The sequence below is a fragment of the Anopheles coluzzii genome, chromosome 2, assembly GCF_943734685.1.
Source record: "Anopheles coluzzii chromosome 2, AcolN3, whole genome shotgun sequence".
Lineage (NCBI taxonomy): Eukaryota > Metazoa > Arthropoda > Insecta > Diptera > Culicidae > Anopheles > Anopheles coluzzii.
Genome location: NC_064670.1, coordinates 105,904,419 through 105,925,721, shown reverse-complemented (window position 1 = coordinate 105,925,721; position 21,303 = coordinate 105,904,419). Strand labels below are relative to the sequence as shown.

Below are 21,303 nucleotides of genomic sequence, written 5' to 3'. Positions count from 1 at the left end.
TAAGCCAATTCAAATTGCAAACCAATCGTTTCATCAATCCTGTAACGATACTAATTGCTTCAGTGTTTTCCATGAACTGTTGATAAAAGGTATCACAAGCAGGATTCGTTAGGCTGCAATTCTTTGCATAGATTAAATGCTATTTCCCTTAGCAATACCGGATGCATAGGAAATACAAATCGGATCATCGGTGTTGATGCTGCATACTGCATTCACCTCATGGGTTGTACAATTGATGTCGGTTTCACTACTTGGCAGTATAAGGTAAAAAAAACCCCTATCAACATCAAACAGCTTACAGTCGGTAACAATGTGCTGCTATTTAATATGTACCAAAAGGAAATTCATATCAACTTGTCCGTCCTGTAGAGGGTGTTGCTACAGCAGGTGGAGTTGGTCTATTAATTACTCACGCTTATATAAAATTGCCCGCCCCACTCCATCAGACCGGTTCGTTTGTGAACACGGGACGGGCAGTCTGGCTAGGTGGCTAGGTGGCAAAACGGTAGAAAAAGTCAAACAAAACCCTGCACACACAATCAACTTGCCTTTCCTGGAAGAGGTAGGGTTTGGAAGCGAATGGGAATGGGCTCGCTGTTAAAGTGAGTGGTAAAGCTCTGAAGAGTGCATAAAGCGGGATGATGTACTTCATTTCCTGTTTACAAAATGCTTCACTCGATACGCTCTATTGCACGATGCAAGCGCTGTAGCAGCATTAGCAGCAACATGGATGTACTTCACCTGCATACGCTAGCCACACACCCGGACACAGACACATATGTTGGGGATTTTTTTTCATTCTTCCTGTTATGTTGTTAACACACGTACGTACAGAGCGCTGTGCGGGCCGGCTCTATGAGTGCACTAATGCATTACACTCGACGTACACCTACTCAGGTGGCTACTTTCGTTGACTTGTAGTGGATGCAGCCACACTCGGGCACACGTTTCTGTGTGTGTGTGTGTGTGTGTGTGTGTGTGTGTGTGTGTGTGTGTGTGTGTGTGTGTGTGTGTGTGTGTGTGTGTGTGTGTGTGTGTGTGTGTGTGTGTGTGTGTGTGTGTGTGTGTGTGTGTGTGTGTGTGTGTGTGTGTGTGTGTGTGTGTGTGTGTGTGTGTGTGTGTGTGTGTGTGTGTGTGTGTGTGTGTGTGTGTGTGTGTGTGTGTGTGTGTGTGTGTGTTTGTGCACTCTTAAATATCCTCTATACTTTTTATTTACTCACTGTCAGTTTGCGGACAACAGTATATGGCGTGTTTATTTGCACCACAGCATGACAGGGGAAAAGCGACGAGCGGTGAGCTGCATTCGACATTAATAGCTTATGCATGGGTGTATGTGTGTGTGTGTGCGCGTGCGTGTTTATGTGTTTATCCATGTTCGTTTACTTCTCAGCCGGCCCCTAATAATCACCTTCATTAGCGATGTGTTTGACGCCTAACTAGTCATTTTTGTGCACTGACGTACCTGGCTTGAGGGGTTTTTTCTGCAACAGGGAAACCAAACTTGGTAAAAAATTGTTATGCAAATATGTGACTCATGAAGAATATAGTTGCAACCAATTCTGGATGATCAAAAGGGTGGTTAATGAAGGCTAAATTTTCCTTTTCTAGCTAAATTGAACTTTTTGAAGATAGATTGGTTTAACGCGGCTAAACTAGTCCAATTGTGTATCAAATTTTTAAAGCTAAATTACTGCAATTTAATCATGAAAATATATTAATTTGCTAGTATGGACAGTTCAGCAGTACGAGCATTGCAAAAATTTGGTTCAAAGATTTTATTCGGTATTGTATTTAGAATATTTGCTCTTAAATTATCTTAAAGTTATCATCTCCTCACTTAAATTTAACTTTTTTTTTGGAAATATTATTAACTTATTAATAAATTTCAACTAAACTGCCACTTCTCATTTGATTTATTATATAGTTTGTTGAACTCTAAGAAGCTTCATGATTTTAAAAGGTAAAAACCAATTAGTCATCAAGATAAATGCTCATTTGAAACTTCCGGTGCTCCCTTTCAACGCCTGAATGCTGCTTTCGGCCGGTTGGGCTGTCCTTTCAAGATGGAAATTTTGTTTTCACTTACTCCACAATGACTTATTGTGAATTCTTTTGTTTTTCAAGCTTGCATCTACATTTTCTCCATTAAAACGCCAAACCTATAAATCATTTCTTCGTGCTGTGAGCGTTAAAATTAATAAACGCTCGGCTGCGTGGAAGCCTCTTCCCAATCTACTGCCACTGCTAGCGCAAACCGAGAGAACTTCGAAAGCAGAGGTGGAAATTTGTGCACGCTCATCTTCAGCATCTTCAAGACGCGCTGCCATCACGCTCAAAGCGGCAAAGCGGCGATTCTAGTTGACCTAATTTTCAAACCACCCGAAAGGAAGTGTGCGCGAAAAAAAAGAGAGAGAGCAAACCCCTTTTTCTGCAGAAAAAAACCCTCGTTCAGTTCGATCGTTACCACTCGTAGCGCCACAAACCCTGAAGACACACTCTTGAACACACACACACACACACACACACACAAAAGGACGTACCGATACCGTACGACGCTGGAAATTGATGGGAAAATGCACACACACACAACACGGCCCTACCTATCGAAGGTCCTTTTCCTGGAGGGGGGGGATGATTTTACGAGCAAGTCTCCGACAAGTTTCCAAACGGCAAGAATCGCATCAAAAATGGATTTATTTTCCACACGTCAAACGCTGCAGGGACGCCCCGTTTTCTTCGAGGCATACTTTACGCAAAAGCGCACGACCATGCGGCACGAGACGTTCGTTTTAGTTTTTCTTTGCAAACGGAACAGATTACGATACTCATCCAGTGTGTAATCAATCATTGGAGCTTCAATCATTTCTGTCTCAGCTTGTCAATCGAGGTTTGCATAAAAATCGGCACTAAACGAGCTGTGCGGAGAGACAAGTTTAACCCATTTTTTGTGTTGCGAAAGGAAATGAGCTAGCAGAAGGAAGGCAAACATTGCCTTGTGAGTTCGAAATTAACAGCAATCCGGAAGGTTTGGTGACAGAAGAAAAAACTGCTTCCATCCAAATGGATAGTGTAGTAATTGCCAACTACACGCTTCATTTGGGGCCGATTTCGTGGCGACGGGTGTGAGAAAAAGTGTGCAATGCAATGGAGGATGTTCTGTTCCTTCTAGTGACCCACCCAACAACAAACATGACAAATGTACTCAACCTAGTTCGATCGTGTGCTCGTGCCTTTTTTGTGTGCGGTGCTGCTTAAGGTCCTTCAAACGGTTCTTCAGGCGCTGACGGGCGCTGAAAAGCAAAGTAGATAATAGCCTAGCTAGACGCTATCGTTTATCATTTTGAATATTTCTTTCAACACCCAAACACACCAATCGGCCTGCTGCTTCCACAATCCGTCACTCGGTCGAGCGCACGGGAAACATTTCACTCGCTTTCAGCCCCGGCCGAACAGCATTGTGTGGTGTCTGGGTGGCTCCAGCATCAACCTCCAACTCATGAAAGACAATGCAGAAGCTTTAAAATGTGGGAGAGAAGAAAAAAAACCAACACTGTAAACAACCCTGGGGAAGTACTCAACAACACAACGCTCGAAGGGAAAAACGGAACAGCTCAAAGCTGATGCTCAAGAAATCATGAATCACGATACCCTGCGTGATGAGCTGCTCGGCTACCTCGTCCGGAAAGGATATGAATCACGAGGTGGAGCGAGTCCGAGGTGATTGATTAGTGAGCGTGTGTCGCAGTGAGCTCAACGTTGCGTTCACTTTCGCACCGCACATCGTTAGCACATCGGGCAGTGGCAAGTGGAGCAAATTTGACAGCGTTTGGATTGGGTGGAGGGAAAGGACAAACCCGCCCGACGAACTCGTTGCTGCTGCTGCTAGTTTTGCAGCTCGGCACAGGACACGGGAGTGTGACGTTTCGAGGAAATGTATTTGCTCGCATAATCACATGTTTATTTAACTATTTTTCATCCAACAGCAACTTTCTCAGGTTTTTTGTTTTGGTTTTGTTTGGTTGCTTCCACTAGTCGATTTAGCAAGTGAAGTTGAACCGTTTTTTGTTTTGCTTTTATCGACAAAAAGTTGTCTTGTTGCATATCCACTTCGCTTGATAGGAAAGCGTCACATGCAAGCCCTTCCCGTTAACTAACCATGAGAGTGTGAGTGAATAAGAGTGAAGGTTATTTTGGCCAACAAAAAAAATCTCTTCAAATCACTCCACTACACAAGCAAACACACACACACACACAACTATCCGTTTGTACACAGTGCGTACTGGAGAACGAGGAACCAGCACTGTCACGATGCTTCCGGATGCGCCGTCCGTTTGCACCGAATGACGAACGGAGAAGTCATAAAGTATAATGGCGCATGTTTTGCGGAAGTTTTCAATATGCATTAGAAAATTTCTCGTCGGAATTGCATGCGCAACGAGTTGTATGTATAGGCATCATCACGCGGCAGCGCAGTTCTCCAGTTTCCAACAACCCGGGGTACCCGGGGCAGGAGAGTTCACCCAGCGGCCCACCCCTCTAGGAAGTGTCAGAGTGAAGCTGGCATGCATCAAACTTTCCACTAGCCATTCTTCCGGGCCACCAAGACAAGACGCTACGATCCGCAGCTCGGAGCGGGGAAAATGGTTGGCCCAATTTAAAACGAGCTGAAAGCTTTCATATTCTTCAAACAGTTTTATAGTTTGAACTTGAGCTCTGAACTTTTGGCAGTGCTATGCTCCCGATGCTTCGAATGGTGCTTTGGGCACTGTAGGGAAAGGATATCACCATCCACGACTGTCTTTCGTGCATCACTTTGGGTAGAAGCGCAACTTTTCTCTGCAAATATTCACAGCTCTGAGCCTGGAGTAGGCTTTTGTCGATCAGCGTGCGCGCGTTCCCGCTTGCTGGTAAGGTTCAATTTAGCATCATTCAATCCATCGACTACATCGACACTAACACACACCCACCAGGAGTGATTCGAAATCGACAAGACTTCTTCGAGTGGATTCCATTATCCCAACGGATAATGTGTGCAAACTTCTTCCCTGCGCAACGTGTCCCGTCCAACGCCGCCGCTGGAATTGATGCACCGTTTCCACCGGCCGGCATCCATTACATGTGCAGGCACATACCGCGTACGCAAATGAATCCAAGTTCAAAGTTTAAAGTGCACATTGTTCCGTTGCTGCTGCTGCTGCTGCGGGACGGATAAAGGTCGCGGGAAAGGTGAAGAGCAAATGGCATTCTTGTTACGGGGAAATTTTCGGTGCGAGCAATGTCGGTAGCACGCGCAGATGAGATTTGAAGTGTAAGATGGAGAAAGTTTTCCGTTTGGTTCATTTAGCATCCTGTTAGTGAAATAGTTCGTTTACCTTTGTTTGATGCCTGCAGCTGCGCTTGTATCGCATTTGCATAACCACGGTGAGCATTGCCTAAGTTATGCTCGTTTCATCCTTTTTAAAGCTGTGTTAAAGGATCAAATAAAATAAACTATGCACAGTTAAATTACGCTAGAACCACTTTAAATTAAAATGTATACATAATTTACACTTGATTATTTCCTTCCGAAGTTGGAGTCGTCCGATTTCGTCCGGAGTCATCCAAAGTCGTCCGCAGTTATCTGAAGTCGTATTTAGTTGGCCGGAGTCATCCGAAGTGAACTGGAGTACTCCAGAGTCGGCTCTAGACGGCTGGAGCAATGTGTATGTGGTCAGACATTTAATTTCGTTGTGTTTTTTCCTCTCCTCTTTATGTGTGTATTTCTTAAACAAGCCTTTCTATCTAAGAATAGTGATTTGAGTCGACCAGAGTCAGCTGAAGTCGGAGTTTGAGATTAAATGCACGAACAAAAATGCATTGCTCCGGCCCTTTCAAGCCGACTCCTGCCGACCTTGCATGACACTGGACGACTCCGACTCTGTACGACACCGGATGACTCCGGACGACTCCTCATGACTCCAAGCGATTATGGACGACTCCAGCAGATACCCAACGGCTCCGGATAGTACTGGTCGGACCTACCTTCCGGTGTCAAATTTAACATTTTTGGAGTCAGATTGGAGTCGACTCTGGATTTTTTGCCCTCTTTACCCACCGCAACCGTGGACAAAACACTTTACTATTCTTAAAGTAACCTAAACCACACTACGGCCTACATCCAACATCCTAATTATCTCCAATTTTTTCTAACGGTTTGGTTCTCCCTTCTCCCACTCTCACGATCTTGTGCCGACTCTCCAGCAACGATAGCGATCGAGTTCTCCACCGTAACGTGTATCTACTGTGAGACAGTCCAGGGTACAGTTATAAACTGCTCATCTGACCTTCACCACGGTAGAAAGTATTGATTACAACATAACACTGCACAGCTGTATGTACCAACAAGAGTACATTCATCGCACGTTATCACACGATTCAATGGTATTGAGTCATTACTACCGCTTCTCCGATTGAGGCCAATGTCAAAGGTTTCTTTAATCGCGTTTAAACGGCACAAATTGCGCACTACAAAATTCGCAAGCACAGGAAGAATATCATTTCTCTCATTAACTGATACACACACACGTGCAAACGATTTCAATACAGAATCATTTTTGTTTATTTTACAGAAACAAAACCCCTCTAATCTAAAAAACCCAAACCTGATAGTACGATGGTAGCAAGTCGCTTGTACCGAGCTAAACCTCGTTAAGTTCGTTGTTATCAAGGACCACGACTTTGGGAACATCCACGTACTGCAAAGAAGAGCAGAGAGCAGTTTTGTTTTGTTTTAGAATTATCATTTGGCTCTCTCGCGACCGGGTTCGAACGTCGCACACAAATATATACATCAAATCTGTGCTACTTACGTTACGGCACGGCGTCATGCGGAAGAGAGTGTTGTGGAACAGATCGTACACGCTGATTAGTTCCGGTGCCTTGCAAATGCTCAGCTTGCTTTCCACGCACTGCCGGAAACCGGTGAGGGTGCTGAGGATGAAACAAAAGTGAATTTTAGAACCAATCAGATATCAATCATCAGTTTGACGGTCTTACTTGCACTGATCCTGGTTCAGGTGAGAGATATCCCAGTCATCAGTTCCGTTGAGGAACGTGTTGATGCACTCATTGAAGTTGTCTCCAATCTTGGCAACACAGTCCGCGTACTTTGGTTCTTCAAGCTCTGGAAAGGGTTTTTTTTCCACACATGATCAATGATGTATTGCCAACACTCTATCGAACAGAGCACACTTACTGAACAAGATTTCTCCCTCATTCTTGCACATCAGATCCACGGCATCGGGAATGATGCCGGACAGTGCCTGCACGATCGTGAAGTCATCCTCCTCGAGGCACGGACGGAAATCATTCAACAGCTGATCGGTACACTTATAGGCCGTCCGCAGCTGAGGACAGTAGCTGTTTTGAAGAAAATTAACCCCAAACCCGATTAGTCTCCTACTCAATAATCCAACTCGTCAAAAACCATACACACCGAGGGAAAAACGTCGACCGAGTTTCATTCGACAGCGTGTACAGGTCGCTCATGAACGCGTCCAAATCGATGGCACCGACAAAGCACGTAAAGGTGGTCTGGGCCGATTCCATCAGCGTAACGAAGGCTGCATCGGAGCCACTGTTGTTACGGCAAAATTCCTGCAGCTCTTTCATAATTTCACCCGTTTCGGCAGACTCCTCCGAGGAAGAATCGGCATCTCTTGCAAACCTTGGTGAGGCGAACGCCACTGTATTACCGATGTTAGGAGGAACGAATTGATTTTTTTTAATGTTACATCTTTACATTATTCACCACTACGTAGCATTACCTGTTGTGAGCGCCAAAATGACCAAAAGTGTTGCCTTAATATGCACCATAGTTGCTGTTTCGGAATGAAACAAATTTCACGTCTACTTTAATCCACTGCTGGACGGAGAATAATCGTACCGGATCGCGTCGGTCAAGAACGAAAACAGACGAAAGCAATAGCGTCTGGCCTGATAAGCTGGTCGTGAAAACACTGCAGCTGCTATGTAAGATTCGACACTGCATGATAGTGTCAATCAGCCTGCTTATCACACCAGCGCACCGTTCCAGTGCTCTTGTTGACAATTTCGCAAACGCGATTTGGTTAGAAATCGGTTATGTTTGATGAGTCTGTCTTTTTCTGCGTAACAGTTTCGCAGCGATTCATGGTAAACAAAGTGTATTATATTGCTTGCACCAATGGACAGATTGTTCTGTTTAAAGTTTCGATGAAACAAATACAAAAACTATACTTCATATGATGTTAAAGAATATATTCTGCTGCTGCTGCATGTATTCATGGTTAGATGCTTAAAACGATTTACTATACCATTATGTACTTCTAGAATTACTCACTTACTATTTACAGTCGCAATCCAGCTCCGATCGAGAGCAGACGTAAATTTGCTGATCTCTAATCTGATAAGCGATCGATAGCGATAGAATCACAAAAAAATACTAACAAGCAGCAGGTGTCCCGTTCCTACCAACAAGATGAGGGGGAGAGGAAGACACAAAGGTAAAAGGTTAAGACCAATACCAAGAAACAGAAATCGTTCATACGACGATTCACGCGTTAGATCGGATCGTTCCGAAAACAGCTACGCGCTACTAAGCGAGTGTGAAGATACACCAGCAAAGCTTCAGGACGCTGTCCCGAAAACCACTACTACAAAAAACTCCACCAGTGCGACGGTAACGAACAAAGTGCCACCTATTGTCGTTAAAAGCTCGTCCGTACATTTTGTGCATAAGCGTGTAATAGAAGCAGGTGTAGTGAGGTACAGCACCAAACAGACAAACAACGGGACCAATGTTCAGGTCACTAACACAAGCGATTACCGAAGCGTGATAAAACACCTACAAAACAGCAATGTTGCATATCATACTTATCAACTAGATGAAGAAAAATCTACAAAAATCGTTTTGTATGGCCTACACGATCTCCCAACCGATGAAGTGATGGAGATCTTAAAAGAAGAGAATTTGCAACCAACCAGTATAAAAAAGTTACAGATCAGGCAAAAACGATACGATGATCAAGCAGTATACCTACTGCACTTTCCGGCGGGTACAATATCCATGAATCTTCTCAGAACCATCCCTGCTCTAGATCACTGTGTAGTGAAATGGAGCTATTTTTCGAAAAGAGCCGGACCGATGCAGTGTAAACGTTGCCAACTGTACGGGCACGGTGCGAATAATTGTAATCGCGTCGCTAGATGCAACAAATGTGCTGACGATCATAATTCGTCAGTGTGCCCACTCACAGCTGGGTCATCTTCAAGTGATGGCAAAGTGCCAGAGCACAAACTGAAATGCGCGAATTGCGGCGGTAACCATACAGCTACTTTCAGCGGATGTCCTAAACGTCCCGCTGCCAATCTACCTAAAGAACCGAAACGTACAACTTCTTTCAACATGGAAAAAAATAGCTTTCCTGCTCTACCACAGACAAAAACAATTCAGGGATGGAAACAACTTGAACAAAACCCAGTCAAATTTGTAAATTTCAGACAAAATGAAACCGCGTCAGGCGAACTTTTTAATTCTTCGGAAATAATTCCAATTGTAGGCGAAGTTTTTCAGAAGCTACAAAAGTGCAAAACAAAGCAGGATCAAATAACAGTGATCTTTGAGGTAGTTGCTAAATTTTGTTTCCCGTGATGGATTGCCCAGACAATTTTAATATTTCCTACTGGAATGCTAATGGCATTGCCAACAAAAAGATGGATTTAATCTACTATTTAAGCCGATATGATATTGATGCTGTATTGATTGTTGAGACATTTCTGAAACCAGTGCACGCTTTTTCTATTCCGAATTATATAGTATATAGAGTTGATAGATTATCGGGACCAAAAGGTGGTGTTCTAATAGCGATCAAATGCAATTTTAGACACCAATTGCTAAAACATAATAAACTAGGGATAATTGAAACATTAAGTGTTAAAGTGCTCACTAGACTAGGAGAATTTACTTTAATAGCAGCATATCACCCAGGTAAAAATACCAACTTAGTTACCTTTCAACAAGATATCAAGAAACTTTCAGCGCGAAACGACAACTATTTCATCTGTGGCGATTTTAATGCGCGACATAAATCATGGAATTGTGTCTCTACAAATGCAGCCGGAAAACTCCTTTTTGCTGAAGCACAAAAAGGTAAATTTTCTATACATTTCCCAGATAAACCAACATACATTCCTATCGACCCCACAAGAAATACTTCAACGTTGGACTTAATGCTAACAAAAAATCTGTATACAATATCGAAATTACGAACTATCACTGCTCTCACTTCGGATCATTTGCCAGTTACATTCAGTATAAAACATTCATCAGCTAATTTTGTTTCCAACAAAGGTATTTATAATTACAAAAAAGCAGACTGGAATATTTTCAAAAATATTATAAATAATAGTATCGACTTGACCACAATACACCCAAATGACATAATTAACGCTACACAAATCGATGATATGCTACATAACTTAACCTCACTTATTACAACAGCTAAACAAAGTGCCATTCCGAAAGCAATTCCTGGAAAATATAACATTATCATTCCAGATTACATTATTGCTCTAATTAAACTAAGAAATAAATACAGGAAGAAATGGCAAAGACACAGACGTAATATTACCTTTCGGAATTATTATCATGCACTTAAAACAGAGATAGAGCAGCAAATGTCGCTAGCCCGTAACAGAGCTTGGTCTGATACATTAAAAAGTATAAATACACAACAAAATAATACAAATAACCTATTCAAATTTGTAAAAATAGTTAAAAACAAGCAACATACTATTCAAACGCTAAAGCTAGGAAACAACATCTTCCTAACAGCCACTGAAAAATGTAACGCCCTCAAAACACATTTTGAAAACTCTCATTACTTAACTTACAACACAAATAGTCCAATGGAAAGGAAAGTTACAAAAAACAATAGAATTTTCTTTGCGAGAAACCAAAATCACTCCTTGGATCCTGGTTACTTGGTTAAACCAAAATTACTCATGAACATAATCAAAAATCTTAAAAATAAAAAATCAGCAGGCTGTGACGAAATTAACAACACAGAGATTAAAATGCTTCCTAAAAAGGCAGTACTCTACCTCAAAATAATATTTGATAGTTGTCTTAAACTAGGATACTTTCCTTCACAATGGAAAAAAGCAAAAATAGTGGCTATTCCAAAACCCGGAAAAGATCATTCTAATCCTGGAAACTACAGACCAATATCCCTTCTGAGTTGCATAGGTAAACTTTTTGAGAAAATTATTGCACGCAATATACGTTCTCATACAGACATTAACAATATCATCCCACAGTCACAATTTGGTTTTCAACCCGAAAAATCAACAACTCATCAGATACATAGACTCAAAAATTATATTATAGAAAATCGGAATAGAAAAAGATCTACTGGTTTAGTTTTGTTAGATACTGAAAAAGCTTTCGATTCCATTTGGCATGACGGCCTGTTATATAAATTAATTCAATATAATTTTCCTACGTATATTATAAAAATAATTCAGTCCTTTCTCAGCAATCGAAAAAGTTCAGTTCATATTGGGCACACTAAATCAAATTTCTTTAAACCCATAGCGGGAGTACCACAAGGTAGTATATTATCGCCAATACTATTTAATATATTTATTTCTGACATTCCCTCTACAAACAACTGTACAAATTATCTATATGCAGACGACCTAGCAATCGCGGCTACGGCCAGAAGTCCGAGCTCAATAATCAAAGCCTTAAATGGCACATTAAAAGCATACGCCAAGTTCTGCAATAGATGGAAGCTTAAAACAAACGCAAATAAATCTGAGGCAATCTTCTTCACGAGAAACACTAGTTTACGCAAATTACCTAGTAATGAAGTTAGCTTTATGCAAGGAAACATTACATGGAAAGATCAAGTTAAATACCTTGGAGTACATTTAGAAAAACGCATGACATTTAAAACCCACATAGAAAAACAATTAGAAAAAGTAGACAAATTACTAAAAATTTTATATCCTTTCCTAAATAGGAAATCAAAACTAAATTTGCAAAACAAAAAATTAGTTTACACGGCTTATATACGCCCGATTCTGACGTACGCAGCGCCGGCATGGATTAGTTGTGCGTACTCTCATAGAAAAAAACTTCAAGTTAGACAAAACAAAATATTAAAAATGATCATGAACTTACCACCTTGGCATAACACAAACGATTTACACAAAAGAAGTAATTTAGTAAAAATAGAAGAATTTATAGGAAATTTAAATGTAAATTACGCAAACAAATGTCGCCAGAGCTCAATTAGCATAATTAATCAACTAGTTGAACATCGTATCTAAGCATAAAATATGAGTTTATAATTTTCTGTACAAAGCTCTCCTCTTCTCTATCTAGTTAAGGATTAGGTCTAGCAAATGTAGGTTAAGATATAGGTTAGATATATATGTTTTTAGGTTAAGTCTAAAATTGCATGGGTTTTTTTTTTGCACTTTTCCCATATACTCAGATTTAAAATCAGCAAACAACATATATTCTACTCAGCTATGCTATAAAAATTCCCGATTATTGAGGAGAGCACATTGCGTACCCAATGTTAAAGAACGTTCGATTCTATATGTATTTTTTTTTTCTTTATATCCACAATAAACATCTCTACTACTACTACTACTCACTTACTATTTACAGTGGAGTAGATTTGATTAATATTCTAGACTTAGTGTTCTAGACTGCATATTCTGAACTAAATGCTCCCATAACAATAAACAATCAAATTACTCATACTTGAGCTTGATGATTCTTATTCGTCTTCGGATGGCGTAACGACCCATGCGGTCATGACCATGACCATGCTTATGTTATGATTTCAAGGGACCTTGTAGGAATTAGCACACAATCCGCGCTTATCGCACTTTTAATCAGACTAATCAGATGCATCCCAGTCTCGAGGTACATTCGTCAACTTGTACAGTTTAACAACATGCCCGTCATGGGTTCAAGCCCCAAATGGACCGTGCCGCCACACGTAGGACTGACTATCCTGCTATGGGGAGTAGTCAATAAGTCACTGAAAGCTAACCCTACAAGTGTTACAGGCAGGCCTTGACCGACAACGATAGTTGAGCCAAAGAAGAAGAAGAAGAAGAAGAATCAGATGCATGGTTGTCAGGTATTAGAATGATCAAGCCTAAAGATAAAAATTAAATTATGCAATAATGTTCAATCGTTACATTTCATTGTCAAAGTTTTACTTCAACAGAATTTGAAATGTTCTTGTTACTTATTTGAAGGGCATCTACTTTTTTCTATTATTCTTCTAATTTCTATTTGGTGCAACAGTACTTCTTTACCAAGGCATGTTCCAGTTATTTATGAAGCCAGTCGTGGGCTCGTAAAATATTCTTTGTCAAGCTACCATAAACAGATTTTTGCTCCAAACAATTTTCCCTTAGCTATACAAACATTACGTCTCAGCAAGAGTTGCCAAATGTTTAATCACTCAGCTGGTTGTTCATTGAATGCAAAATATTTAACAACACTTTTCTTCTCTCCATTTTCTTTCGATTGCAGGCGACAATACGGCAGCAATCTCGCGCCGAAAAACGAGCGGTGCCGCCGCCACGTCACAGCTGTCCGCCATCCTGTTCGAGTGTTTGTTCTTTCCCAGCGTGATACTATCGTATCTGCTCAAGTCGAGCTATGCCTAATGGAGCAAACGTAAAGCATACGAAGGAAAGCACGAACGAGGCGAAGGTGTTCAGGTGGGGCCCAATAGTCGCCCATAGCGCAATACAGGTTGATTGATCCCGGGGACGCACGGACGGACAGCGATCTAGAAGAACGATTTAAAAAAAACGCAAAATTATGTTTCACTTCAACTGTTCAACCGATACAGCTACTTCCAAGAAGTGTGAGACAAAAGTTTTCTTTAAGTTGGGAGTGGCAAAAGAGCAGCGAAAAATCGACACATAAAAATAAAACAGTTAATCTCGAACAAAACAATCTTCCGACTCAGTGGGAAGACGAGTGAACTCTTTGTAAATAGGTAGTGGATCCCACTTTCTATTCATTTGTTTCCACCTTGGTTGAGCCCTCACCCTTCATCATCATCCCGCTCTATCTCACCTTCCTCCTTGCAGCTGGTGGACCAGAATCGAATTACCCGGGGTGCAGCTTTCCTCTCTTCCTCGTGCAAACTTGCAAAAGTGCAGAAGGCGGAAGAAGGAAACCATTAAATAAATTAACTCGCTGCATACGAAAACAAGCAATATGAAGCGGAATGCATTCACACTAACAAACAAACGAACGAGCGAAGTAAAAAAAGGAGCACAAACATTCTACACTGCCGCCCATGTGTGCACCATTGCGGAGCGTTGAATTGGCAAAGAAAACTTTCAGCTCACACACGCACACACACGTTGGAATGAGCTCGCCCCGAACTTGCGTCACACACCCCCGTGCGCGAGAGATGGTCACGTGTAAATAAATCGAGAGCTTAAAAATTAAAGGCAAAACGAAAGCCTCATCCACTTCACTTTTCCCACTGCTTCGTGAAACAACCAGTGCGCGAAAGGGTTGGACAAAGGGAACACAAACACGATAAAGGGTCAAATGCTGGCCACAAAGGGTTTAACATCGCCGGGGCCGGAGGGACGGGGCAGGGAGGAATCGCGCTCGCGTGTGGTGCGTGCATGCATTGTTAAAACGCAATACTGCTGCTGCTGCTGCTGCTGCTGCTACTATTGCCGAACATGAATTAATCAAACATGACTTGTGCCACCGGAATCGATGGTGCATGATCCGTTGTTCCGGGAACGAAGGGAAGAAATTTCGCTGCAAGCAAACCAATTGCAAATGAACGTTTGGGATGGCTCGGGGTGCAGCAGGATACACAGCAGGAGCAGACATGATCCTTTTATGATCCGCTGAAACGCTCCTCCTCGTTGAACCCCGAAAGCACCGCGGGGTATGGGTGGGCGGGTGTGCGCTGGGACAAAAGTGTAAAAACAACCATTTGAATAATGAACGCACAGGTTAAACTTGAGTGAACAACAAAGAGTGCACCACATGCCGGGTTGCAAATTAACCCGAAATGGTAAATTGAACCAAACAGGGAGGCAGAGAGAGAAAGCGTGGAAAAACATTCAGCAAGGAAGGAAATCAAAACCGAAATTGAACCGAAATCGTTTGTAGCGATGTTCAGAATTTGTAAATACACAAAAACAACCCCTTCTCCTACAGCCTCCCTCGCTTTTTTTTTTCGCTGTGTGTGTGTGTGTGTGTTCCACATCGATAGACAAATCAACACAAAAGTGCATTAAAAATGCATCATCGTAAAAAAACAAAAAAGCATTCGTGGGAAAAAAAAACCCCGGCTCTCAATAAGCCAAACAAATGGATGCGCCAGATAATGAAGAGGAAAAAAACCCTTCCCTGCCTGCGTCCCATACCCAATCGTTTGCCTATCAACGCACATTCTGAAGCGTTCCGATAACGCATACAATGCTGCCGGACCCATGCCTGTGGAATGCAAACACACTTTCTACCGAGGAAAAAGGCATTCACCCAACCTGGAAGGCGCGGAAAGAAAGCGGACCTGGAGGTTTTTTGGTTTTATGTTTTTGCCCGGCCCCGATAAACTTGTGATCGAGTGAATGATCGTGAATGTTTCAATAATTGGTATTGGCGAGTGAATGCTGGTTTTTTTTTCTATTTTCTTTTTTTTTTTGCTTTTTACAAACATTGTGTACCTCAACTCCCATCCACAATCGCAGGCACGTGCTACACGGGGAGGAAACCGAATGGATCAAATCCGCATATAATTGGAGCTTATCGCAATGGGCCCGACCATTAATAATGCAAACAGTTACGCGCTGGGCTGGGCGTTTTGTTGCATTCTTCCTCTTTCCTTCGCTTCTGTATACCATTGAAAATGGGTTTTTCCTCCTTGCAAATGCATCGGAAAATGTTTACCCATTACTGTTTGACCGTTGCACACTTCCTCTGCCACAGCACGAGCAGACCTGCGCTGCTCTGTTTGCTAACGCTTTTCAAATAGCCGCCTGAATGTAGGCAATCGATGGATCAGATTGGTTGAAAATGAATAAAAATTCAATCCAAATTAAATTCCTTTTTTTTAAAGGTTTTTTTTCGCTTTTGCAAAAGTTAATGTCGTTCTAAATATTAACTTTATCACCGTCGTGCCCTTTGACCTTTCCTTTCCTCGCATGATTCAGTTGTGTCGTCCTTTGTATCACATTGTTTCAACTAATTCACGCTCCATCGTGTTCGTGATCCAATGCGCCCTTTACTTCATTACTGCTACGAAACAAAAAAATCCATCCCTTGCAGAATCCCCTCGAGAAAGGTTCTAAAGAAGCCCTCCTCAGAATTGCCAAAGACAGCGAAAAAAGGGGGCGACAGCATAAAACAAGACCAACAAAAAAAAAACTCCCAACTTTTGTCCATCTTTTTTTTGTGTTACCTCCCACTTCACTGCGGCAACTCCCAAGACAATGGCACAGTGGCACACGAAAGCAATAAACCGGGGGCAAAGAGCCGGCACCATTGCGACGCAGTGTCATCGTCCCAACTCGCCCCCTTCGGCCGAAACAATGATGCACAGTTTATGAAAAGCTCATCGGAAAGTATAATTTACAGTTCGCTTTTCACTTCATTCCGATGAACTCGTGCGAATGTGGAGCAGGGCGTGAATGGGGGAGATTGAACGTTGAACCTTTTTCTGCCATTTTGGAATTATGGTTAAACTATTCACGCACACACACACACACACACACACACAGGGCGAAATATTCTACTCGAAACCACTCGAAAATGAAGTTTCAAAATGAGACCCCATTGCTTCGCAGCGAAACGACCAACAACTGCCACTGTTAGCGCAATACCGTCGTCATCATCGTCTTCTTCAAAGTAAACCAATCAAATGGAACAATCACGCGCGCAATCTCGTTCTCAAGAACGGTTGTGCTTGAAACTGTGCTCCGTTTTAGCGACGGCTAATGGGCAGAAAATGTGCAAAGGGGGTGGCACAGTGGCGTCGAAAAGCAAATGCAAATGCAAACCGGTACTGGAGATTTGTAGATGAAGTGCGTTTGTGTGTATGTGTGTGTTTGTGTGTGAGAGCGAGAGAGAGCGAATGGAATGGCATTTCTTGAAGTGGTTTATGAAGGGTTTTTACGTCCCATTTCTTATGGAGTGGTGAAATTGAACCAGACCGATAAAGTGGTCGTGCGAACATTGTTTGAAATTGCGTAAAACCCGATGCACTGCATCCCGCGGCCAATATTCCAGTCCACCAGTAGAAGGGTTAAGAATCGGTACAGTTAAGGCAAGTGTATTACATCTTATAATCCGCACTGTCGCCAGCCGGGTACGGACACCGGTGATGGAAGCAGAGCGTCTGTACATAGTTGAATTAAGAAAGCATGTATCTGTTATGTTTAGTGAGGAATTTAATTTCATTCACCAAAAAAAACAAAAACTAAACGAATCCAATCATACACACAAACACGTAAAGTAGAGCAGAGAAAAGAAATAAAAACTAAAGCAAAGGCAGTTGCAAAACACACGGAACACACACCTTCACGCTTTGTCTATCGAAACAGGCGCGCAATGTAAAATAAAAGTTCTGTTTCGTTACGTCCCTCCCTTCTTGACTATACACTCCTGTGCGAAATGATGAGTTTACTATGAGTTTCGATTTGCAAAGCATAACTCAATCTTGGCTGTCTCTACACGATCGTGGTTCGTTTTTCCGTTACACTGCTCCGAGCAGGAGTGGTGGTGCAGAGGAAGTATAAATCCCCACACGCTAAACTAAATTGCATGATAAAAAGATAGTAGAAAGATTTAACGAGAAAGTAATAAATTTGTTACCATTTTCTGGAGATATTCTAGTTACAGTGACATAAATTTAAAGAGAGAAAAAAAAATACACAACACACTCACTCACAAACACACACATATAGTCTTTCCGTTGAATAGTGTAAAGAAAAAGAAAATTAAATTAAAACTTACAAAACACTTACAATAACTGTAGCGAAAGCGGAAACGGAAGTCCGAAACAAGGGGACAAAAAACACGTTCACACAAAGACCAGATAAGAATTACAAAAAAAGAAAAAGAAAACCACTGCTCGATGTGGCAAATAATGGATTGGTGAAGAAGAAAGAAAAAAAAATAAAGACATTCACAACTAAACTGTAAAATAGAAACACTTTTAGTTGCTGAAATAAAGTAAATAAAAAACAAAAGACGAAAAAAAAAACAAAACAAAAAATAACAGAATGAAAACATCACATGAAACAATTACAAAAGAAAGGGTGGCAAAAGCAAACTAGCAAAATAGCAAACACTTACAAGGTATTCACACGAAATTCATTACCACAAACTGAAAGGGAAAAACAAAAGGGGAGAAAAAAAAACAAAAAATAATACTAAACTAATCGAGCAAGTCGTGCGTGAAACGTGTGGAAAAGTAGTTAAATCTCTTTGATCGTAACAGAAAAACAAAACAAAAGAAAACCAAATCCCTTTGTTTCTATGGCTGAGCGGAAGGGCGGACCTCCCCCACCCCGTTTCACAGCAAACTAGCACAAAAACTGGGAAGCAATGGAATTAGCAAAACGAGCCGTGTAGGAATGAAGGTGGATCTAGTGGAATTGTACACTCAGTGGTTGGTGGCACACAGGCACAGGCTGTGCGCGGAGGAATTGTAAGCGTTGTTAAACCTTTTCAAACTGTCTATTCGATGCCACTGGGAAAAAAACGGCTGCTATCTCTAAATTGAAGCGGGCAAATGATTGATTCATCTTAGCGTTGGAATTGCATTGCAGAAGAACGAGGCGTATAAGCACGTCCTCGTGCAACGTGACCTTGGCAAGCACTGTCTTTTGATCGCACTTCAATCCAGTGACTCACCAAATCGGTACGAAAGGGCAAAGAAAGCAGCGACAAAAGGATTAGTCAAAACAACAGCTAACTCAAAGCCCCACGTAGAGAGCAAAGACACTTTACAGGCAGTGAAATGTTTCTGAAACAAGTAAGTGAAACGAATAACAAACGTTGATCGATCGAAAACGCAGTAGAAAGAGGATAGCAATTGATTAGAACGGTTTGCACACAGGGTTTGCACTGGTACACGAGTGTCGAACGGAAGCGGTTAAAACATGGACAGGAAAAAAAATTGAGAGCAAACAAAAAGTCTAATAAAAACAAAACTTTCTTTTCGTATAAAAATCAATAAACGTGTTGGCTTTCCTTTTTGTTATTTTTGAGTACTTTTTTGAAAGAAAATTGATAAATAGACCTTAGTCTATTAAGTTGGACTGTATTCGTTGAAATGATCAGATTGCTGAAAGAGTGAGGAAAGGCCACAACTACGAAGCTTACATCGCCGCACATTTTGTCATACCGTGAGAATTTCACGATGTGAAGCGAAAAAGCGTAGCCAAAATAAGTTTGTTACAGGGTTTCACACTATTTATTGGTTGGTTTGCGTAATTGTTTTAGATTCGTCTAATGATTTATTCATCTTTTCTCATAGTTTTTGGATTGTTCTCACAATTCTTAGAAGCATGGGTGCAGTCTATGTTCCAGGACCGGTATGAGTTCGTGACTGGTTCCAGAATTGATATAGGGTTGCGCCATATGTACCAGGACCAGTGTAGGTTCATTCTCATTCAGCTATGGATTGAGTGACAGTTCAGCTATGGATTGAGACATGGTTTATGATCGTTTCTAAGGCCTCGTAAACCTCGGGGCTTCGTAATTGGGTCCAGTCGTGGTATGGATGTGTTCAAGTTGTGTTTTAGGATTAGTCGGAATGGGTAAAGTTGACAAGAAATCTGGAGTCGAATCCGTTCCGACTCCGAAAATTTTCTGTCAGCAATTTCCAGAGCCATGCCGAATCGTCCAAAATCGTTTGGAATCGAGGCTATATAGAGCCGGAATTTTTGAGCGTCATCTGGAGTCAAAGTCATCAGTAGTCGTCTGGAGTAGTGATTAGTAAATATGAATCAGATTCATGAATCTGAATTAATCTTTTGAATGATTCAATGAATCTGAATCTGGGTGTAAAGATTCATGAATCGCGAAAGATGCGTATAGCTTGAGCTTCTTCTTGGCGTAACAACCTACGTGGTTATGCCAGCCTGTACAGGCATTCAAGAATTCTTGGTACCACGCAGCCAGATAGTTTGTTTTGATACGGGGAGACGGTCCTTGGCGGATTTAAACCCACGACGGGCATGTCGTACGAGTTAACCACTGTACCACGGGATCGCACAAATTCAACATTTTGAAAATTACTTTTGTCTAAGAGTTCATGAGTCCCTAGAAATGTATGAATCTACACTGATTCATGACTCTGTATAGGTCCCTGAATCGTTGAAGATTAATGAATCTTTATAGATTGTAGAAACTTAAATAAAACCAAACACTAAACTTATTATACCCGGAAAACATTTATTATTCACTAATTGCACAACTGCCGCTCTTATCATTCCGATCCCGTCACCGGGCTCTCATGTCCGAGTGTCTACAGCGCTCTGAATGCGCGTCTACACGGCGCTGCTTCGAATTTCAGCGCTGCAATATTAATGAATGTTTCGAGATTCATGAATCTTCAAGCATTCACAAATCTTTAAAGATCCATGAATATTTAGAGATTCTATTCAAGATTCGAAACAAGCATCGATGAAAATTAATGTTAGTGAATCTCAACGAAAGATTCTTAAAACCCAACACTAGTCTGTTGTAGGAGTCGGAATTCCAGCCTCAACTCCAGGCTTCACTCCTACCCTGGTCTGAATCATTGGTTTCGCTTTTGCCCGAGTTGGATCGAAATCTTGGGTGCGCTCCAGAGCGCACCTCATGCATGTGTTCATGACGTGTTCCAGGATTGCTATGCCAGGATTGGCAGTCCTGGGGAGGAGAATAAATTGGATTACTTATTAATTTCAAACTCAATAGTTAGGTTGCATGTAAATAAAAAGTGTAACTTTGACAGAAATTTACTATAAAATAGCTAGAATGTCGTGTCTGAGATGCAAATATCGATGTGAATTGCTACATTGTCTCTCTTGTACGTTTTATACTCCCCAGGGTTGGCTAGTCTCATAAATTTACTTAATTTTTCCTAATATCATGTGATACATTTCAATTTGAAATTAATGCATACCGATTTCAACATGAAATTCTCTTTGCTTTGCTTCTATCTTCTAGTTCTTCGTGCATCAACTTCTTCTGCACTTCTCGCTAAGCAGGCAATG

General features: G+C 41.5%; 2 protein-coding genes across 4 annotated transcripts in view; one reads left to right on the top strand and one right to left on the bottom strand.

Annotated features, from left to right (window-relative positions):
• Positions 1-18,435, top strand: part of LOC120948953 (zwei Ig domain protein zig-8) — a 212,108-nt gene extending 193,673 nt beyond the window's left edge. For all 3 annotated transcript variants that reach the window (XM_040365835.2, XM_040365834.2, XM_049606790.1), the window contains exon 9: positions 13,583-18,435. In XM_040365835.2, coding sequence (XP_040221769.1) covers positions 13,583-13,719 — 137 coding nt within the window. In that variant the 3' untranslated portion in view covers positions 13,720-18,435. The remainder of the gene's footprint in view (positions 1-13,582) is intronic.
• On the bottom strand, positions 6,575-7,920 carry LOC120948955 (27 kDa glycoprotein-like). The gene is made up of 6 exons (XM_040365839.2): positions 7,806-7,920; positions 7,475-7,724; positions 7,235-7,398; positions 7,036-7,162; positions 6,849-6,969; positions 6,575-6,734 (listed from the first exon to the last, which is right to left on the bottom strand). The coding sequence occupies exons 1-6, from the start codon at positions 7,852-7,854 to the stop codon at positions 6,678-6,680; spliced, it is 768 nt and encodes a 255-aa protein (XP_040221773.2). The 5' UTR covers positions 7,855-7,920; the 3' UTR covers positions 6,575-6,677.
• Positions 18,436-21,303: the final 2,868 nt, after the last annotated feature.